The 23,121-nt window shown below is 34.8% G+C and overlaps 1 protein-coding gene across 13 annotated transcripts in view; it reads left to right on the top strand.

Moving 5' to 3' along the window:
* RALGAPA1 (Ral GTPase activating protein catalytic subunit alpha 1) overlaps positions 1-23,121 on the top strand; it is a 281,757-nt gene that overhangs the window by 112,187 nt on the left and 146,449 nt on the right. For 8 of the 13 annotated variants that reach the window (XM_045450711.1, XM_045450709.1, XM_045450708.1 and 5 more), the window contains exons 17-21: positions 2,559-2,699; positions 10,801-12,351; positions 14,125-14,249; positions 15,246-15,462; positions 16,942-17,118. In XM_045450711.1, the coding sequence (XP_045306667.1) occupies positions 2,559-2,699; positions 10,801-12,351; positions 14,125-14,249; positions 15,246-15,462; positions 16,942-17,118 (2,211 nt within the window). Of the gene's footprint in view, positions 1-2,558; positions 2,700-10,800; positions 12,352-13,045; positions 13,127-14,124; positions 14,250-15,245; positions 15,463-16,941; positions 17,119-23,121 lie in introns of all 13 variants that reach the window. The other 5 variants (XM_045450717.1, XM_045450716.1, XM_045450714.1 and 2 more) reach the window with 4 other exon arrangements.

Raw genomic sequence — 23,121 nt, 5'->3', positions numbered from 1 at the left:
ATAGAGGGGTACCTTTGTGTAGAATTCATTCAGAATCACAACATACTTGAACCACTGTGTTTGTAGAAAGTTCCGAGGGAAATGCTCAGGCTCTTCAAGTTGGTGATAGGAAAGAAGGAACAGGAGGAGTTGTAATCTCCAAGGAATTATGTAACTCAAGGGGGAAAAAATAGAAGAAAACTTGTAATTCTTCTGTAGAATTGAAAATTGAATCAAATTAGTTTTAAAAGAATCAATGTAATTTTAAAATAAGTATCTCTAAAAGTCACATCTGATTATAATTGTAGATGGTATTTTTAATCTTTTGTGTTAATAACCACTACATATTTTGCCTATACGTTTGTGTCTTTGCTCTAGTAAGATTGAATGAATGATGATCTTGAAGTCTGCATAGCTGTGTTTCACGTTAGATTGTAAAACTGTGTCATTTTCTTAAGGAGAAGAAACTAGTAGGAAAACACATAAGACGAGATTCTGACATTTTGTATGTGAGTGCAATTCTAAAATAGTTACTTTTTTTTTTTTTTAAATGTTTATTTTTGAGAGAAAGAGAACAGGGGAGGTGCAGAAGAGAGGGGGACAGAAATCTAAAGCTAGTTCCACACTAAAAGCAGAGAGCCTGACGCAGGGCTTGAATTCACAAACTGTGAGATCACGACCGGAGGGGAAGTTGGACACTCAACAGACTGAGCCTTCCAGGCACCCCAAAATACAGTTATCTTTAACATATTACTTGACAAACCATACACCGAAGGCAGATTGTTGCCATTAATATAATCCAATCCTCCATGTTTTGCTGCACATAAATTTACCTAAAAGCTTCTCTTAAAGAATCTTTATTTGCCAACATTAATAAAGTTTTTGAAAAATGTATAGTTATAAGCTATGACATATATTTAGTTTTCTGTGAATACTTTCTTTGATTTTCTCCTCCATATGTTCACAACCGAAACTGTTGTTTTTTACATAATTATGCTGGACTCCCCAAATAGAGTATTCATTCAGTAAAGCTTTGTTGAGCTCATATATGCCAAGCGCTAGGATTATAAAGATAAGAGGATATAGTTGTGTGTTTGAAAAGTTGGGAGGCTGACATAAAAAACATATAATCCACTAAAAATAGATTGTAAGGTTTGCAAAAGCAGGGATTTTTAATTATTTTGTTCATTGCCATATTGCTTATAAGTTAATCACATGGGAGAGTCTGAAAAGCTTCACAGGTGAGATGACATTTTGAGTAAGGAGTGTCAGGAGGAAGAGAAGACCGAGGATATTATGAACTCACAAAGCCATGCTGTTGTGAAAGAGCATGAACATTTCAGGGAACAGTATAAAAATCTCTGTGGCAGCAACATACGAGAATAGAGAGAGGAGATGCAGTTTCAGTGGTTAGTATAGTTAGTATAAGGTCACATAGGCCTTGTGTGATAGACTAAGGAATTTAGGCGTCAGGGAACCAAGAGTTTCCAGTAAGCAGGAAACCTAAGATTTTGAAATGATATTAATGTTCACATTTTTTTTACCATCACTATTATACTGGATATTATGCAGTATTGTTTCTTTTAAGTCCTCTATTCATACGTAACAGTATATATAACGTCATTTGTTCAAGAATCCCTAAACTAAAAGTTAAGTTAAAAACATGTTTGGAAAGTATAAACTTGATTGTTAATTTATTTTTAAGTCTGCTAAAATCTGTCTTTAATTTTATGAACTGGTGACTCCTTAGAAGAGACTACCAAATACAGCTACAAATGTAATTTTTGAAAAGTAATCCAGTTTTTAAGTTTATCTTTGAGAACTTTATAAAGTTACATTGTATGTTTAAGATCTTGAATTACCACAAACTTGTTTATTTTTCTCAGTAACTTGATTTTTCATCCAGATCGCAAATTCAGTTTTCTATATATATTTCTACTTAAAAATTTTAAATTATGCTGTTACACTTTAATATAAATAGGAGATACTGATTGAAGTAAGCATTCTTCTCCTACCAAGATTTAACAGTAACCATGAGATTCGATCCTTTAGATTATAAAATGTTCTAAAAATGAGTGACTTCAAAACTTTGTTAGGGAAGAGTATGAAATTAGAAATTATTTGTTTTTAGAATTCAGCTTCATTAAGAAGAATGTTTCAGAATTGCCTCAGAATGGCTCTAAGAAATGCCCAAATGTAGTACCAAAATTTCTTTGAACTAATGATGTTGGATTCTTTTCAGTGTTTCCATTAAATGAACTTTCCAACCCTTGGTTTTGAGAACATAGTGCTAATTTAAAGGGTCTGCTGATTTTTAATGCTATATCATTGTAACTGCTAATAATAAAGAAACATTTTCCTGCTTTACACCAAAAACTTTACATTTGAAATGTCATGTGTTCTCTGATTTCTTTTCTTACAGCTTGCCAGTATTTGCCGTGCTGAAATGTTTTAATTTAAAATTTCCTTCCTTTGTATCTTTTAGTTTTCTCTGTTGCTGCTTTTTCTGTGACACAAGCCTTTCATTATAGTCACTCTTCTTTTTTCCTTCCCCACTTCTTTCTTTTCCTTTTTTAAAGCCATGAGAAGCCGATCCATTGGTGAATGTGCTCTGCCATCGGCCTATATACGCAGTGCTAAAAGTGCTCCTGTTCTGATCCATACTTCCAAACCCTTCTTGCCTGATATTGTTCTCACTCCCCTTTCTGATGAGCTTTCAGGTAGTGCCACCTCTGCTAATTTCTGCACCACCCTTTTCACTTTTTAATCCTGCTTTCAAATTTTGCTTAATCAAATAAACTCTTCAAAGTTAATTTCTTTGGGGGAGGTGTGGGAAATCGGGAAAGTGGTTGAGAAATCAACATTTTGAGTTATTTGAATTCTAATGCTGTCCTTGCAGTTCATTCTGGAAGTGCTAAGTTTAGTGCTGTGCCAATGTCCAATATTTTGGGTTGTAAATTTTTTTGTTTACTTTTGAGTGGTTTTTTCTCAGGTGGTAAAAGGAGTAGTAATGTATATTTATGTCATTATGTCTGACTAAAGATGATTTGGAAGATAACAATCAGAGCCTTGGCTTTTAATTTCCCATTGTTTTGACTAATGATATGGTAAATCTTGAATAATGCATCTCCATCATCTGTAGTAATGGAAGTAAGCAAGGGGAATCAATAAATGAGAAAAGTATATAATCTTAGAGTTGCTTTGGAATAAATCTTTGTATTTATATTAGAGTATAATAGTATATAGGATTCTAAGAACTCATTTTTAAACCAAATAAATCATTCTGTAAAGCTCCAATTTTCAAGGAACCTCAACATTCAGTCATTTTTCCAGTTCTGCCTCAGGTCCTTGATGCCCAGTACTAGGATAAGATGGTCTGCTCTTTAATAAGGTTTAATTACCATGTAATAAGATGTGTAGATTCTGGGTTCAGTTCGATGAGTTTTGAGAATCTACACACTCCTATTAACCATCATCCCAAACAAAATAAAAAACATTTCCATTACCCCTCAAATTCTCTAGTGACACTTTCAAGTCAGTATCCCTCCTCCCCACACAATCAATCACTTTTGATTTCTATCACCGTAGATTAGTTTTTTTAAAAAGAATTTTGTGTGAGTAAAATCATACAGTGTTTTGTTCTTTAGAAGCAAATGTGTCGAATAATTACTATGCAAAATGTGCTAGCTCAAAGAAAAACACTTGTACATTCTTGGGTCCATTATTTTTATTTTTTTTTAATGTTTATTCCTTTTTGAGAGAGAGAGTGGGAGTGGGGGAGAGGTAGAGGTAGACAGAATCTGAAGCAGGCTACAGGCTCTGAACTGTCAGCACAGAGCCCGATACAAGGTTTGAACACAGGAACCAAGAAGTCATGACCTGAGCCAAAGTTGGACACTTAACTGACTAAGCCACCCAGGCACCCCTTTCTTGGGTACTTCCTTATCACTCTTATGAGTGTGTCCCTGACATTGCCTCATTTGGTGAGGTTGATTTTTCTTTTGTCTTTTAAACAACCCATCTCTGCATCCTTTCAGTTCCTAATGGATTGAAAGCTTATGCGACGGAAAGTGCATTTTTATAATAATGATATTTCCGGTGAAGTCCTTTCCATCATCTGTAACCTCATTAAGATCAGCTTTCACCCAAACCAAGGGGGTACATATTGAGGGTTAAATATATGTAGATACACAGACACTTTTGTGGTTGGTGTTCTTTGAAAATATTGTAAATGAAAAAAAAAAACTTATTATTTTACTTTTCTAAAAATGAGAAAATAAAATATTCAATTATTGGATGTGATATGTTTGTGTTTTCTGGTTTAGGATGCCTTGATTGATAAATACTTAGACATATTCTGTAATATGTCTAATATTTTGGCAAATATGCATGTTAAGTGCTGAAATCTTTTTAAAAGTTTAAAGGTGAGATTGTTCCTTTTAAAATGCTGTAAGGTAATGCCTTAACTGGGGTAAGTTCCTATTTCAGAATCCTTCACATTTATGTAATTCAGAAAGAGGTTAATAATTTTAATGGCTTAATGGGGGAGGTGTTCTATGAAGAATGTTTGAAAGGAATTTTCTAAATTGCAGTTTTATTTGTTGTTGCTTTCATTTCCCCCATTTGGGGTAACATGCATTCTGTGTTAGATTTAAAGAGTTAGATAATGGTGAGACACCAGTCACTAAATCAAAAACAGACTTTATCTTTGATTATCAAAATAATGTTAATTTCAGAAAATATGGATTGTGTAAAAAAGTATATGAAAATATACATAATCTTCCGAGTGCTTATTTACTGATAACTTTTTTGTGCATGTGTACATATAAAATATAAAAGCGTAATTAGACTTAGTTATTTTGAATAAAAATCCTTTTTCTTTTAAGACTTAAAAGATACAAAGAACATGGAAAGTAGCAGCAAAAACTGATAAGTAACTTGTGAATTCAGCATATTCCATATTGGTTGTATAAATTTACATCCCTGTCCAGGAGATGTTAATAAGTATCCAATGGATCAAAGATTTATAGTGTATATCAATATATTAAAGGCCCCCAGAAGTCAGTTTTTTTAAAAAGAGACACAGACACGCACGCACGCACGCACGCACACACACACACACACACACGCACGTGTTTATTTCTCAAACTTATGTAAGCATGGATAACTTTTCCAAGTACACATATTCAGGTTCTATAGCATTAAGGTTCCAGAGAGAACAAATTTGGAAGCATTGAACTAACCTTATAAATTTAAAAATTAGCTGTGAAAATTGGACAGGATTATTCTTATATAAACTTATATAGTAGAATTCTGAATTGTTGGATTTTTTTCTTCATTGCCTCTGATTGTTGGAGGCAAATTGAAGGCCTAAGCATTTGCTTCTTCAGGTGTTAGGTGCACTGAGGCAGTAAGGAGGTGGGACAGTGATGGGGACAGATAGGGAAAAGAAAAAGAGGTTCAGAATGAAGAGATTTTTAAAAAATAGTCCTAAGTTTTAAAAAGAAAATTGCCAGTCTTAGATTCTCAAGCAAACTATTTACTTATGTTTGTAACTTATGTTACAAGGTTTTGAGTAAATTTTACTGTAGAACAGTTTAATGTACAGGGGCACCTAGGTGGCTTGGTCACTTGACCATCTGACTCTTAATTTCAGCTCAGGTCGTAATCCCTGGGTGATGGGATGAGGCCCTGTCTCAGGCTTCGTGCTGAGTGTGGAACCTGCTGGAGATTCATTCTCTCTCTGTCTCTTTCTCTCTCTCTCACTGCCCCTCTTCTCAACTCGCACATGCTTGCTCTCTCTCAAAAAAAAAAAAAAAAAAAATATTTCATCAGAAAAAGAATAGCTTAATGTTCAGAGAAAATTAGTAAGGATAGTGAATTACATAGGAAAAAAGGTTTTGTTTTGTTTTAAGTTTATATATTTGAGAGAGGGAGAGAGTGGGGAAGGGGCAGACAGAGGAGAATCCCAAGCAGGCTCCACACTAGCAGTGTGAGCTGGACGTGGGGCTCAAACTCCTGAACCATGAGATCATGAGCTGAGCAGAAACCAAAAGTCGGACCCTTAGCTGACTTAGCCACCCAGGCGCCCCAGGAAAAAAGGTTTTTCATAGTTTTATATCTCTCCCTCATATGAACAGGCTTAATGAACTCAAAGTATTTCCTGAGCACATCATTTAAGTCAGGAGTTGAGGTTTCTGTAACTGGCTTCACCAAAAAACAATGAGAATACATACAGTCACTCTAGTTCTTGGTTAGAAGTAGAGTTCTCCAGAAAAATATTTACCTGATACTCTTGAATACTTTTGAGGATAAAAGGAAACTGTTTAATTCCTCTTATTTTTAACACTAAGATTTTTTTAAATGGACCATCAATTTTCAAAGTACCCTATCTCCATCCAGCCCTTTTTTCTCCTCCAGTATTCTTGTTTAAGTGTCCATTTTCCCTACACTGTTGTGTGATGCTGTATGGTACAGCTTTATATAAACTAAACTAGTTGTATAGCTGAATATCCTTGAAGAGTTCTTCTTAAGCTCTGGGGACTAGTTCAAAGGCATTTGCTGTATATCATTCTCATTAGTTCTTAATGACAGACTCATGTGTAACAATTGAAATAATATTTTTTCCCAGGCATCTGCCTCAGGTTTTGATAGAATATTGTGGAGGTTGTACAAGCACTTTTTTTTTTAAAGCTCTACAAGTAATAGAGGTGTCTCGGCAAGCATGCTCTCCCTGTCCTTTATTCTTACACTAAGTTTTAAGTGTAACTTACTTTTAAGCACTTACTTTTAAGCATTTGGTAACTTAGGCTGAACAGTCTCCATTTTCCTGATAAATGGATTAGAGAGAAGCCAGAAATCTCAGTAATTGTTCTTAAGCAAATTAACTTTTATTGCCAAAAATAATACTTTAATGAAAGAAGGAATTTAAAAAACATAAGCACGTGAGCACCTGACTTTCTTCATACTTTTGCAACTGTTTCTTATTATTTTCTAATTAAGTAGTGTGGGATTCTCACCGGAAATTAAGTTTACAAACCTACTTTCTTTGAATGAGTTCTTAAAATTGCTAACTTGTTTGTCATACTTTTTGCTATTAGAACTCTAGTCTGTCTAGGTCATGTTACACAGGCTGCTGAAATTTAACAGTGCTTCATTATTTTTTTTTTTATTTTTTTAAATGTTTATTTTTGAGAGAGAGAGAGAGAGAGAGAGACAGAGTGTGAGTGGAGGAGGGGCAGAGCTAGAGAGGGAGACACAGAATCAATCCAAAGCAGGCTCCAGGCTCCAAGCTGTCAGTGCAGAGCCTGACCCAGGACTCAGACTCACAAACCACGAGATCATGACCTGAGCTGAAGTTGGACGCTTAACCAATTGAGCCACCCAGGTGCCACCAGAAAAACAAACTATTTAATCCACAAATAATTTCCAACACTTTCATACTAAACATTATTAAGGAAATCCAGAGTTGAAACTGGGCGTTTCTAATACTTTGTAGGCTCTATAGGAAGCATTTTATACATGTTCAAAAGGTTTTTTGATTTATTAAAAAACTTTTTTCTTGTTTTGCTCATTTAGTACTTTAGTATTATTTTAGATTCAAATAATTTAGAGGCTGCTATTTTTCAAGGTAAAATACAAGCAGCATAATTGTTTTTGAAGACCATTTTCGTTTAAACCTGATGCCACTGTTATTTTCAGCAAACCATTACAAAGTTTTTTAGTTGTTTTCTTCTGTATAATTTACTAATGTTTATATTTGACTGATTTTTTATTTCTAAAATTCTTATCTTTAGACAGATAAATCATTATGCCACTTCATAATTTCTTAATACATTAATTTTTGCCATCTTAAAAAAATTAATGAATTACCTCATGAATATGTGACATGTTATTCAGTATATTTAGAATGTGTACTAAGTTTTGCCTTCAAATCCCAGCTCTCCACTTGCTAGTTGTGTAGCCTCAGGCTACACTTAAATAGTTTCTTCATCTATAAAATGGGGATAACAACACATATCATGGTGGTGGTGTTAGGATTAAGTGAGTTAATATATGTTAGATGCTTGTAACAATGCCTAGCTTGTAGGAAAGACTATATGGTTTAGCTGTCATTTAGTATTTTTCTCCTTAACAGAATACAGGTATACAGGCATTTCTTTAAATCTAAGGTCTGCTAGAATTAATTATGCTTAATTTAATTGCTGACATTGATTTCCTGTCAACAATTATTTTCTTTTTTGATGTTATGCACTTAGTATTCTTATATGCCTATGTAAGAACTCTATTTAAAAACTTAAATATTGGTTTTTATTTAAATTCTCTAACAGTACATTGCTGATAGAAAAATATTGTTTTTTTTTTTAAGCTCTTGCCCTCTTAAACTTGCATAAAAATTTTAGGTATTAATATGTGATAAAAAAATTAGGAAAAAAAACAGACTGAAATAATGGCTAAATTTGCCTTGCAAGGTGAGGACTGGGTTGGGGAAGAAATTCTTAAAAAGAGAACTTAACAGTAATCTTTACTGGCTTGTTTAGAATAGAAAAATTATGAAATACCAGTAAAGGAACTTAAAATTTTAAACTAATATTCTGCTTTTTTTCTGAGGTTCATGTATTTGCTAGGATCATAACATTGGTATTTAAAAAGGTTTTAAGATTTTAATTTTGAATTGGGGCTGGTAAAATAACTATAAAATTCTTAAGAATTTTTATAGAAAATGAAGATAGTCTTTATCCTTTGCTACGTCCTATTAGGATATTTTGTGGAAAGGAACTTGGAGTACATGTTAAATATAATCTCTGTCCTCTAGGCAGAGGTTCTTATGATCTATTATGGGAGATAAAACCAAGATACTTACATTCGTTGAGACACACAAATAAGCATTCATTATCTTCTGCCATAGTAAATAATGGGTATAAATGCATAAATGTTTGGTTTCTGAGGAGTTGCTTCACTTTTTTCATTTAAAAGAATTAATAAATGGCGTGTATGAAGAAATCCAGTGTCGTTTTTAGATTATTATATTTTCTTCAACTTAATGATAAAATAAAATCTGTCTTAACTTCTAGAGGTATTGTGTGTTTGACCTGTGCTTGGAATCTAAATGTGTATCTTCAGGAATATAGTGGAATCTTGTCATAATACAAACTTCTCTTGATCTGAATCTGTGTATAAAGTAGCTTCTTTTGGACTTTGTACAAAAAGGGCTATATGGGTAAAATAGAAGGACCAGCCTCATTTTTTTTAAGCCTATTTATTTATTTTGAGAGAGACACAAAGCACGAGCAGGGGAGGGGCAGAGAGAGAGGGGATGAGAGAATCCCAAGTAGGATCCACATTGTCAGCACAGAGCCTGATGTGGGCCTCGATCTCATGAACCATCCAATCATGACCTGAGCTAAAATCAAGAGACAGATGTTTAACTAACTGAGCCACCTATATGCCCCCAGCCTCCTTTTATTCATAGCATGAATCCCAAGAATATTTTGAATTGCTATCCCCATTTTATAAATGAGAACACTGGTTTTCAGAGTCTGGAGTAAGAAAACCTAAGTTCTAGACCAGCACAGTCAGTAAGTTAGTGTGTGATCTTAGGGAAGTCACTGTTTTGCTCTGAATGTAAATCTTCTCATTTTCAGTTATGGTCCTGTTACTTTTAGCCTTTGCATTACAAGCCTAATGAGTAATAACATCTGACTTTTTGACTCTTTGTCCTTTTTTCATAATATTTTGCTGCCTTGCAAAAACAAAATTTTTAGTTATTTCTTGGTAATGTAAAGGCCAGAGTGGATTTCTAGGCACTGTATTTTCATTCTAAAATTTCTAATTTGCATATATCTGTACACTTTAATAGTATTTCATCTTGTGATTTTCAATTTTAAAAATATTTTTGAGGATTTACCATATACTTAGCAGCGAAAACAATGCAGTGATACGGAACAGTAATCTGCCTTCTCATACTTTATGGCTTCACCTCTTTGGGCCTCTGTTTCTTCAGTAAGAGAATTAGATAATCTGCAATGTCCATTTTGACTCTAAAATCTGTGATTCTTAGAGATGTAAGAAGACGTAGATACAGTTTTTAAGGTTTAATGCTTGCTTAATGGAAAGGGCCAATGATAGGCAAAGAAGGTTTCTTGCTAGAAGATTAAGTGGTGTTTGTGAGAATGAAGAATACAGCTAATTTTTTAACCATGTATTTTATTTGATAGGATGAATAAATTTTAATGCTATAAAAAAAATAAAGCAAAACACCTCAGTAGAACTGTTTCCTGGCACAGAGAACTTGTGGAAGAGGGTGGAGATTCCCATTTGCAATATGTGATCAAATAGGCAAGATTTGAAGAAAAGATAATGCCTCTTGCCTGGCAAGGAAGAAATGAGAATTTATGAGACCCTATAAGATTCTGCAATGGGATACTTAGATCAGCTTTCTTTGTTAAGAGTTACTTTTTTCTGCTTAGAACTTAAGTAGGAAAAATTGAATAGTAAGTTTAAATTGCTTTATGTATTGGCACAGCTCTATCTTTAACTGCACTTCCAAATGTTTCATCACCTCACTGTTACTATGCATGTTAACATTTAAAATGTATTCTGATAGTTTTCTAATTCATTGACACTACATGCTATATTGGCTTGTGCCCATCATTATTTAAAAACAGATTTCTACTTTTAATAGATTTTATTTCATTGAGCTTACAAAAAAAACTCAGAATTTTTTTTATTTTAAGCATATGCTTAGGGTATGGTTGAAATTAATCCTATATTTTTCATGTTCATATAGTTTCTACTGTTCATAATTTTTCTTTTTTACAGATATTGATGATGCTCAAATACTTCCCCGCCCAACTAGAGTCAGACATTTTTCACAAAGTGAAGACACTGGAAATGAAGTTTTTGGTGCTTTGAATGAGGAACAGCCATTGCCTCGAAGTAGCAGCACTTCTGACATCTTGGAACCATTCACTGTTGAACGAGCCAAAGGTGCAGTTCCTGTCATTGACAGTTCATCCCGTCATGCGCCAAGCTTGCAGAGTTCCACAGAGGCTTCTTCAATAACTAGATCCACTGAAAGCCACATCACTGATACTCATAGTAGAGAGTCTTCTCTGGAAGTTGGTGATAGCATATATGATCATCTTTGTCACTTAATAGATCCGGTAGAACTTGCAGATTCAGCTTTTGAACAAATCCAGTACATTGACCTTGAAGGAGATGACGATCTTCTTTCCTCCCTGAAAGAATATTTTAAGGAAAACCAGGAAAATCATAGTAGAAATGAGTTAGGTAAAGATGTAGCTTCTCAGGAATTGATTGTTGGAGTAAATAGGGATGAACAGTCATCCTTAGATAAATTAGAATACATAGACCAGGAAAGTAAATCAGAAAATATCACCTCTTTTGTTGGGACTCCTGAAAACATTCAGTTTCAAAAAGAACCAAACTCAGCTGTCTTCGTGAGTAGTATTGCACCTAACCAGTTAGACAGTTTTATGAGAACAAAAACTTATGAAAAAGCTAAGGAACTAAACAGTGATAAACAGTCATCAGAACCTAGTTCAGGTAGCCCTTGTGATAAAGAAATGAGGAAACACCTGTATAGACAAACAGCCACAGAATTAGATGCCTGTGTAGATACAACACTAGCTGAAAAGGTTAAGGGTGTGCAAATTAATGAAAAAATCACTGTCCCACATGTTATGCATGCCAAGAAAACTACACTAAAAACACCTGTTAACCACAGACTGCCTCATGTTACAAACACTAGCAAGCTTTCTCCAACTAAAAGGAGCTTGTCTGAAACAGTAACTCCTAGAGCCAAAATCATGAAAATTACTACTAAAAAACGAAATACTGTTCATGTTACTTTTAGACCATCTACTGAGTCAGTTCAGTTTTATAATCCTCTGGAAAACAAAGAGGCTCCATGGAAGATGAGACTGCGGAAGCTTGGTGGTTTTAGTAGTAGTAGTAATAGCACCAGCACCAGCACCAGCACCCCCCATGCCAGCTCAAATAGTTTTACAGAGATAGTGAAACCTGGTGTGTACAGGCCTCTAGATTCAGTTGGTACAGCATCAGTAAGTAGCAAAACAAGTAAGGAATCTACAGAGATTCCCACCACTATATTACAAAAAGAAGGAATTGCAAGTAATCAGTTAGGTAGTCGTAGTACTCTTAGGTCATCAAGTCATGAGGCAGGACTACAGCAGGGCTCCCTGGGTGGCGTTTATAAAACTGTTGTACATGCTCTTTCGAAGCCGAAGGCAAATGTTTCCCCACAGAGGCAGAACAGAATGCCACCAGAGGCTCCACTGAGGGATCTGTACAGTCATGTAATGGGCTATTTTGGAAGGAAAGCTGCAGGTGAGCACTAACAGTGTGCAGAGCGCAAAAGGAGAAAGACAGCACCAGTTTGGCTTAATGCAACTGAAGCAAGCTATAAGCAATCAAAAAGCTTTGGGATGGTCACTGCTTTCTCTCTGTTTGGTTATGCATGCGCCTTTTCCCAGCTGTATTTTTCCCAGCATAAAATGTTTATTTAAATTACTAATTTCCCTTATAAGGCATTTAGTTAAACCTCTTTGCTGCTGAACAAGATAGGAAAGAGGAATAAAATAGGAAAATTTTAATGACCTTTCAGAGGCTATCTAAATCAAATATTTTCCTGAGTATGCACTACATGAGACATGAAATTAAGTTTACTAAGTAGTTGGAATACTTTCTTCCCTGGCCCCCTATAGTTTATATTTAAAAGGGCACCAGCTATAGCTGATTGAGTTCATTTACTTTTATGATTGATATACTTGGTTTTATCTTTTTTCTTGGAAGAGTATTATTTTGATATTACATAACATAATGGAAATCAAGGTCGTACAACCAGCACTAACATTTTTTAGTTATCGTTGAAGGAGAAATTATTTCTTAAATTTCAAAGTGGATTTAGTTACCTTTAAGCCATTTAAAAACAAGCTGCAGGCTTCTTAGTTTTGCATTCATTTGTATAGAATGCAAGTCCTTAAAACACTTACCAGTACTTTTCTTTTTTCTGAGATTTTAGATGTGCATAAAGGTTTCATGATAGCCAATCATGATTTTAATATGGAACCTCTATGGACAGATTACAGAAAGCAAGATTATGGTAACTGTCTTCTCTTATCTTGATTCAAATTAAAATAACTTTACAAATATAGAAAATTAACTTTCAGCAGTAAGGTAGGTTTTGATTTTGTTTGTTTAACATGGTTTTGTTAGCATGATTAACAGAATGCTGTATAATGCATCTTGCATTGAGCCATTAATGCCACTTGAGGGCAGTATTTGACAGCTTAGCAAAGCCTGGCCAGTAATATAAAGATAATGGTATTTCACAATGAACTTTTGACCAGTGTATTTTCTTAACCTGAAATGCTTTTTAGTTTATTAGGAATGTAAGCAATGCTGATTTTCTTTTAATTGCAGAGAAATTAACTTTTCAACAGCATAATGTGAAATAAATAAATATTTTTTCTATAAGTTTGTTTCCCAAGTTTAAAACTTTCTTATTAATGTAGTCATTAAAAAAATCAAAATAACTTTTGTGGGTTTTTTTTTTATATAGAAAAACCTTTGTGAAAATAAACCTTTTTTCTTAAGACAATGAAATTAGATTTTGTAGTGAACTGAAATGACATTATGTCACAATTATAGATTATTTATCTAAGCTTACATGCATTTGTATCCTACTGAGATGTGCATAGATTGAAGGGATAGATTTCTTGCAAATATTCCTTGGGGAAGAATGGAATTCTAAATTATTAAGGCCCTAAGAAGCAGCATAGAGGCAGGAAGACAGATAAATATACCAGTTTCTTTATAGGCAATATTAACCTAACTCCAACTAGTGCTTATCTATCAGCTTTCTTGCTGTTTAAGGTCATACTGAAGATTGACTAACATCTGCTTAGTTAAATAAAGTAAATATCAATTTACTAATTCTTAAAATTAAATCTAAAAGGAGAGAAATTATTCATAAATGCATGTTTGGCAAATAATTGATATGGCATAGGTAATTTGTTTTGAGTTATTTTTGTTTGTTTCAAATTTAGGAAATACAGTTAAGTCTTTTCTCACTATATATAGTTATTTATTTATTTTTAGTCAATAAAGAGGACATGAGCCCAAAACTGCCCCCTCTTAATAGTGATATTGGCAGCAGCAATGCTAATGTTCCTGATCTGATGGATGAGTTTATAGCAGAACGACTTCGAAGTGGTAATGCCTCAGTAAGTGTTGTTTTATTTTATTTATTTGGTTTTAGCGAGGAGAGTAGAGAAATTAAAAGATACATACTTTTGTGTGTGTGTAAATTTTCATTCAAAACAACCTTCCTCTAAAATTTATATTTTTGTAGTATTTTTTATTCAAAGATCTAAAACAAATAGGCTTATAGTTTTGACCAGGGTAAAAGATTAGAATACCTATTTGTTTACCTATTTAGGAATAAGCCCCTACCTTCCTCGTCTTCCCTTTGCTTTTCATGTTTGCTCATAGGTTCTCTTCCTTCCCACTGCCAACCCTTAGCAAGAAAGAGGTCTTCTGGCCCAACTCCCATAAGTTGATAGCATAAGTATTGATTGCTTAATAATTACAGATAACTTCAGAGTAGATTTTAAAGTTATCTTTGTTTTGAGTATTAGAATTATGGCAAAATGAAAATAGAACCAATTTTACCCCTAATAATACTTAATTATTAAGGAAAGAAATACATGTGGAATTGCTTTATTTAAATGGTCCTATTCCATTTGGATTTCAATCTTTAGTGAATGTCTGTAGCTCCATTACATTTCCCTTTTATTTTCAGTTTCATTTTTTTCCTTGAATGGGAAAAATTTTTTTAAACCATTATATATAATCATTATAGAATAACCTCTTTGCCATCATTTTTTCCTCCCTCCACTATCTCTATTTGCTGCTGCTTTTTTGAATTGAATACTTTGCTCTTTCTATGGTCTTAACTTGAATCTATGGATCCTTTTGAGGCTTAAGAGTCTCAGGCCCAGTACCATATAATAACTGGGTCTCTACTTTAGATAAACCAACAGTAGTTCAGGTTATGGCTCCATACAATTACATAGATTATTTAGTTAGTGTGTTTTCACCCTCCTAACTCAGGCCCTAAACCTCAACATTTATTGTGATGATTGTCTTGGCAATTCAGTATTTCAGATGTTTAATGACAAGAAGAAGTTTTAATGGTAAAATGTTTCTTGAATTTTTAGACTATGACAAGAAGGGGAAGTAGTCCAGGCAGTCTTGAAATTCCCAAAGACCTCCCTGATGTTCTAAACAAGCAAAACCAAATGCGCCCTATTGATGACCCAGGTGTGCCCTCAGAATGGACTTCTCCTGCCAGTGCAGGGAGCAGTGATCTTATCAGCTCAGATAGTCATTCGGATTCTTTCAGCGCTTTCCAATACGATGGCCGAAAATTTGACAGCAAGTATCTTTTTCTGTTTGAGCAATATGGTTTTTTGTTGATTGTTTTCTGTTTGAGACTTATGGATTATATAACCATCACCTTCCTCTCTAATGTTATTTATATGGGGTTCCCATGTATTTTGATTTGATTTTTCAGTGAAATTCCAAAGGAAGTTTTAGGGAATCACTTCAAGTTGGTACCACTTTATTTCACCGAACTAAATTAAAGACACTTAAAAAACAAAAAACCACTGTCCTTTCATAAAACAAATGGTATTCTAAGACCAAACATGTACAAAGGAAAAAAAATTAAAATTGACTTGATATTAGAATAAAGGATAGTCATGGTTATGAGTTGGCACTATTTCATTCTTTGCAAACCACTGTCTAGTTATGTTCAGTGCTTCAGTAAGTTCAATACAATTATGTTCAATGTTAAATTACTCAGACCTTTTCTTGAATAATCACTTCATATTAAAATGACAGCAGTGGTATTATTTGGTGCTGTATCACTACTACATAGCTAGCTATGTACACTTGGCAGTGAAGAGTACCGATATTTAAAAAAAGAACATGGGGGCGCCTGGGTGGCTCAGTCGGTAAAGCTTCTGACTCTTGGTTTCAGCTCAGGTCAGGATCTCACAGTTCGTGGGTTTGAGCCCCACATTGGTCTCCACGCTGATAATGTGTAGCCTGCTTGGGATATTCTCTGTCTGTCTCTCTCCCTCTCTCTCTCTCTCTCTCTCTTTCTCTCTTTCTCTCTTTCTCTCTCCTTTCCCTGCTCACACTCTTTCTCTGTCTCAAAATAAACTAAAAACAAACAAAAGAAACATGAAAACTTTGGGAACCACATTAATGAAGAGCTGGGAGATGCATTGGAGAAACATGTTTCCTGCCCTCATATATTACTCTTATCTCAGACTGGAATATATGACTTAGAGAAAAATGGTTTTTACTGTATGTGTGCCATTTTTATTACATATATCTGTAGTTGAAAAGCATATTACCAGCTATCAAAAAACATAGATAATAGTGATGATACATCATATGCATGTTTAATCATTACTGTTAGTAATAAGCTATGAGAACCTTTAAAAAATTTATTTAACGTTTATACATTTTTTGAGAGACAGAAATAGAGCATGAGTAGGGGAGGGGCAGAGAGAGAGAGGAAGACATAGAATCCGAAGCGGGTTCCAGGCTCTGAGTTGTCAGCACAGAGCCCGACGTGGGACTCAAATTCATGAACTGCAAGATCATGACTTAAGCTGAAGTCACACACTTAACTAACTGGGCCACCCAAGCACCCCACAATTTATCTCTAATTATAAACTTCCAACTGTTAGAATTATTTGCACTTGCCTGAGTGGTATGTAAATAGAATAGATTTAGGGGAATGTTAATGTTTAATCATTTTGCTGAAGTAGCTGTGTCTTTTGTAAATATTTTTGTTTCATGGTTGAGACATCTATGTACTAGCATTTCTTCTTCCTATAGATTTTGGCTTTGGAGCTGATGCTGGGATTGCATCCTCTGCTGATGTGGACTCAGGTTCTGGCCATCACCAAAGTGCTGAAGAGCAAGAAGTGGCTAGTCTAACCACACTTCAGTTGGATTCTGAAACAAGCAGTCTTAATCAACAAGCTTTCTCCGCTGAAGTTGCAACGGTTACTGGTAAACTTACTCAAGGGAATGTCTTCCTTAAATGTATTTTTTTAAGCCACCAAAGAATATGTTTAGGATTTTATTTGATAGGTTTTAAGTATTATTACTGTTTAAGTACTATTTTTTTTTCATTCATCTTTATAGAAAAGTGGAGGAAAAAACACATTAATGTAAGAGTTTCTTGACCTGGAGTCTACATGGATAAGTTTCGGGGAATTAGCTGAACTCCCAGTATTATATACAAAATGTTATATGTGTTTGCATCACTGCATTTTCTGCGGTGATGTTTAAATGATAACCAAAAAGTAGTTGAGAAGTACTATCTCTTTTTCATCATCTTTCAGAGTTAGCCTAGATTTTTATAGATTTCTTTGGCAAAGTATTTATTATAGAAACTATAGGGAATACTGCCTAGTAGAAGGCCTACTTACTAATATACCAATATTCTATGTTCATACAACAGTAAATTATTCTTTTCAGCAATTTTTAAAATGCAGTTAAATATATGATGAGTAGAATCCAAGAAATTTACTCATGAAATGCAGGGTCACATTATTGCAAGGTTAGTGCAGTGACCAGAGGGATCCTGAGCAGTTTCTAGCTCATAGTTCAGTGGTTCCATTCTGTGATCCAAATTCATTCTGGTTCTCACTGTAGTTTGATGCCTTTTGATGGGTGATTCCAGTTTAGGTATCAATATTGTATCCTGTGGTTCATTGGAACTTGCAAGACTAAATACTGATTTCTGCTTGTCTGAATTTGTCAGGCACAGTTCCTCAGCCACATCAAACATGAAGTTTGACCAGTGGAATCCTTGATGGGCAGAAACCCATCCTTTGTTTTCCCATCTTACCCCTTCTTTTCCACTTCCTATCAGGATTACTAAGAACTGTAACCTGCCCCATTAAAGAATAGAGACTGAGTGGAGGACAGGAACCAACTGAGTTAGATCATAGTCCCATTATTACGGAATTTAAATGACTAGAAATACTAGGGAAAATTCTTATTTTATAGTAAACAGCTGTTACTGTAGTTGTTTTTAAAATAAGATGTTCAACATTACTAGTAGAGAATGTAAATAAAAACCACGAGATACCACTATACATATAATTAAACAACTGAAGTTAAAAACACTGATAATACCAAGTATTGAAGAGGATGTAGAACAACTGGGAATATCATGTCACTCATGGGAATGCAAAATGGTAAGGTTTCTCTGCCAAAATATGCCAGTGTCTTTTAGAAGTAAACATGCATTTACCTCATGACTATTACTAGGTATTTACTTCTGGCAGCTGTATTTGGAACTTCATGACAGCATTATTCACAGTAGCTAAAAATTCAAAACAGCTCAAGCGTCCAGCAACTAGTGAATGGATAATCAAATTGTAATGTAGTCATTCACTGAATATTCATTGGAACAGGACTCAGAAAAAAAAAAAAAAGATTAACATATGTGAAACCATGGCTGATTCTCAAAAACATGCTAGATGAAAGAAGTCAAATACAAAAGACTATATATCGTACTTTATTATTCCACGTATAGGACATTCTAGAGAAGACAAAACTATAGCGATAAAGATCAGTAATTACTTGGGGGGGTGGGAGTCAGCAGGGGATCAACTGCAATTGGGCACAAGAAAGCTTTTCATGCTGATGGACATTTCTTTGTTTCGATTGTGTTATTGATTATGGACTGCATATAATTGCCAAATTAATATAACTGTACAGTTAAAATGGATGACTTAAAAAACTAAATGTGGAAGTTTATTTTCTACGGTCACACAAATTTTAATACTATCAAAACTGTAGTGTAGAGAGTTAATGAACTTTGAAAAGAATGGACTTTCAAAGTAGAAATAATAAAATGGCTGAGAAGTTTTTTAACTGATTTGGAGATCCACTGTACAACCCTCCCAGTCTGTGACTCAAAAGAATCCCACCAATACGTGTCCCTTAATCTGGGGACCATCTATTTTGAAGGAGGAGTTAAACATCATGCTCTCCAGTAAACTACATGGGTTTCTTAAAGTTTTCTTAAAGCCCTCAGACTATTAATCAGACTGTGATGTTTTCAAAAGACTACAGTATGTGAAAGAAGTCTGACCTCACTTTTTCTTTTTTATTTATCTTTAGTCATCAAAACTGGAGTTCCCCACAACAATTAAAAAAACTTAATATATAAAGAGAACTTGTTTTAGGCCTTTTGCCTCAATATGAGTTTTGGATAATTGAACTTCAAAGAATTTTTAACATGTATATAACCTATATTTACTACACATGGTGACCATTTCTAGGACTCTACTAGGAAGTTTTATAAGGAATTCTGTTCTTGATTAGTGCCATTTGTAATAGTGTAAGGGTGTTTAAGAAACTAAAGCAGTTCATGGATCAAGTTCTAATTAAAAGATAAAATTCAGCAAAGAGTACAACAGCATATAATCAATATACAAACTATTCAACACACTTTGATTATTTTCTCAAGTATATTTTGCGTATATTCTCACAGTTAACTTTTTAAGAATAGCTGTGTTCTATCCAAGGGATGTTAGTAGTCATGAAATCTTTTATTTTCCTGTAATATTTTCAGAAATTATAGCAGAAACTTAATATAGGAGATAAGAACAAAAATTTAATGGATAAATATTAATATAGCAATACTTATATTTTAAAAATACATTCTTTAAGAGGAGAACACCTATAAGTCAGGTGTTCTAGATTGTTACTAATAAAGTTAAAGGCAGTAATGATTCACTAATAGGTAATCTTAATAAAAAATTACTTAAGTTTTAATTCTAAAAAATGAATCAGATTTTTATGGATGAAAATAATACATGGAAGTAAGAGAAATAGATTTGTATTACAAAGCATTTGACTAAGGCTGATGATTTTTTAAATGTTTATTTTTTATTTTTCAAAATGTTTATTTATTTTTGAGAGAGAAAGACAGAACGTGAGCAGGGGAGGAGCAGAGAGAGAGAGGGAGACATAGAATCTGAAATAGGCTCCAGGCTCTGAGCTGTCAGCACAGAGCCTGATGTGGAGCTTGAACTTGGGAATGGTGAGACTGTGACCTGAGCTGAAGTTGGACGTTCAACCAACTGAGCCACTCGGGGCCCCCCCCCTTTTTTTTTTTTTTTTTAGTTTTGAGAGAGAGAAAGGGAGGGAGGGAGGGAGGGAGGGCAGGCGCATGCGCTGGGGAGGGGCTGAAAGAGAGGGAGACAGAGAGTTGAACCAGGCTCCAGGTTCCGAGCTGTCAGCACAGAACTCAACGCAGGGCTCGAACTTACGAACCACAAGATCATGACCTGAGCTGAAGCCGGACGCTTAACCAACTGAGCCACTCAGGCGCCCCTGATGATTTTTTTGTCGTGTACTTATAAAATATTTGATGAGTATTAAGGAGATTGTTTTCATTATGCCCTCAATAGTTTGTGTTTGTACTAAAGTATAGAATTTTTACATTTCTGTAGCTACCTTTTAACATACGATTTTGTGCCATATGAATTTACTCCAAATCTCAAATGAAGGAAAGGAAATTGACTACCTACTGTGTATCATAATTGAGCCTAAATGAAATCATGATTATCATTCAGTAAGGGATTCTTAACGTTATATGTTCTTTTTTTTTTTTTTATTTTTTTTTTGGACAGGGAGAGACAGAGCATGAACGGGGGAGGGGCAGAGAGAGAGAGGGAGACACAGAATCGGAAACAGGCTCCAGGCTCTGAGCCATCAGCCCAGAGCCTGACGCGGGGCTCGAACTCACGGACCGCGAGATCGTGACCTGGCTGAAGTCGGACGCTTAACCGACTACGCCACCCAGGCGCCCCTATATGTTCTTTTTAAAGCATTTATTGTATTATATTTAAACATTTGTATAAACAGTGTGGAATGACACATTTGTGGGATTAAAATAATACAAATACATAATTTATTTACTTGGTTTTTGCTTTACTGTATAAAAGGAGGTAACAGGAACAGAGTTTTAGAATTATTGAGTCCAGAATATTGATATTTCATTGCTAGAAAGAAGCTTAAATAAAAAGACCAAATACATATTTTTTAATTGAGGCATAATTGCATACAATATTATATTAGTTTCAGGTGTACAACATACAGTGATTTGACAAAAGTTAATACAGTGTTATTGACTATATTCCCCATTCTGTACCTCACTTCCCCATGACTACTTACTTATTTTATAACTAGAAGTTTTTACTTCATAATTTCCTTCCTCTTCCATGCCCCCCTCTCCTTTGGCATGGCAGCTACCAGTCCTCTGTATCTATGAGTCTGGATTTTGTTCTGTTTGTTTTGTTTTTTAGATTCCACATAAAAATGTAATCATATGGTATTTGTCTTTTTCCATCTAACTTATTTCACTTAGCAAAATCCCCTCAAGGTCCAGCCATGTTGTCGCAAATGGCAAGATTTCATTCTTTTTTTGTGGTTGGGTAGTATTCTTTTGTATGTATAAGTCACATGTTCTTCATCTAGTTCATCCATCAATGGACACTTAAGTTGCTTCCATACCTTGGCTATTGTAAATAACGCTGCAGTGAGCATAGGGGAGCAAATATCTCTTTGAATTAGTATTTTTGTTTTCTTTAGATAGATATCCAGTAGTAGAATCGCTAGATCATAGGGTAGCTCTATTTTTAATTTTTTTTAATATGTAATATATTGTCGAATTGGTTTCTTAAATTTTTTTTTTAATGTTTATTTACTTTTTGAGACAGAGACAGAGCATGAACGGGGGAGGGTCAAAGGGAGGGAGACACAGAATCTGAAACAGGCTCCAGGCTCTGAGCTGTCAGCACAGAGCCCGACGCGGGGCTCAAACTCACGGACCGCGAGAGCACAACCTGAGCCGAAGTCGGACGCTTAACCGACTGAGCCACCCAGGCGCCCCACAAATTGGTTTCTATACAACACCCAGTGCTCATCCCAACAGGTGCCCTCCTCAATACCCATCACCCACTCTCCCCTTCCTCCCGCCCCCCATCAATCCTCAGTTTGTTCTCAGTTTTTAAGAGTCTCTTATGTTTTGGCTCCCTCCCTCTCTAAACTTTTTTTTTTTTCCCTTCCCCTCCCCCATGGTCTTCTGTTAAGTTTCTCAGGATCACATAAGAGTGAAAACATATGGTATCTGTCTTTCTCTGTATGACTTATTTCACTTAGCATAACATTCTCCAGTTCCATCCATGTTGCTACAAAAGGCCATATTTCATTCTTTCTCGTTGCCAAGTAGTATTCCATTGTGTATATAAACCACAATTTCTTTATCCATTCATCAGTTGCTGGACTTCTAGGCTCTTTCCATAATTTGGCTGTTGTTGAAAGTGCTGCTATAAACATTGGGGTACACGTGCCTCTATGCATCAGCATTCATGTATCCCTTAGGTAAATTCCTAGCAGTGCTATTACTGGGTCATAGGGTAGATCTATTTTTAATTTGTTGAGGACCCTCCACCCTGGTTTCCAGAGCAGCTGCCCCAGTTTACGTTCCCACCAACAATGCACATGGGTTTCCTTCTCTCCACATCCTTGCCAACACTTGTTATTTTCTTCTCTTTCTGATAATAATCATTTTGACAGGTGTAAGGTAATATCTCATTGTGGTTTTGATTTACTTCCTTGATATTTAATGATGTTGCGCATCTTTTCATGTGTCTTGAAATATATCTGTTCAGATCCTCTGCCCATTTTTAATCAGATTGTTTTTTATTGAGTTATATGAGTTCTTTATATATTTTGGTTATTAGACCCTTTTCAGATACATGATTTGCAAATATCTTCTCCAATTCAGTATGTTCCCTTTTTGTTTTGCTGATGGGTTTCTTCAGTGTTTAGAGGCTTTTTAGTTTGATATAGTCCCACTTGTTTATTTTTGTTTTTGTTTCCCTTGCCTGAGGAGACATCTAAAAACCATTGCTAAGACCAATGTCAGGAAGCTTGATGCCTGTGTTTTCTTCTAGGAGTTTTATGGTTTCAGGCCATATGATCAAG

Source organism: Leopardus geoffroyi, chromosome B3 (assembly GCF_018350155.1).
Source record: "Leopardus geoffroyi isolate Oge1 chromosome B3, O.geoffroyi_Oge1_pat1.0, whole genome shotgun sequence".
In the NCBI taxonomy this organism is placed as follows: domain Eukaryota; kingdom Metazoa; phylum Chordata; class Mammalia; order Carnivora; family Felidae; genus Leopardus; species Leopardus geoffroyi.
Note: the sequence above shows the minus strand (reverse complement) of the source record. Positions and strands in the feature narration are given on the sequence as shown.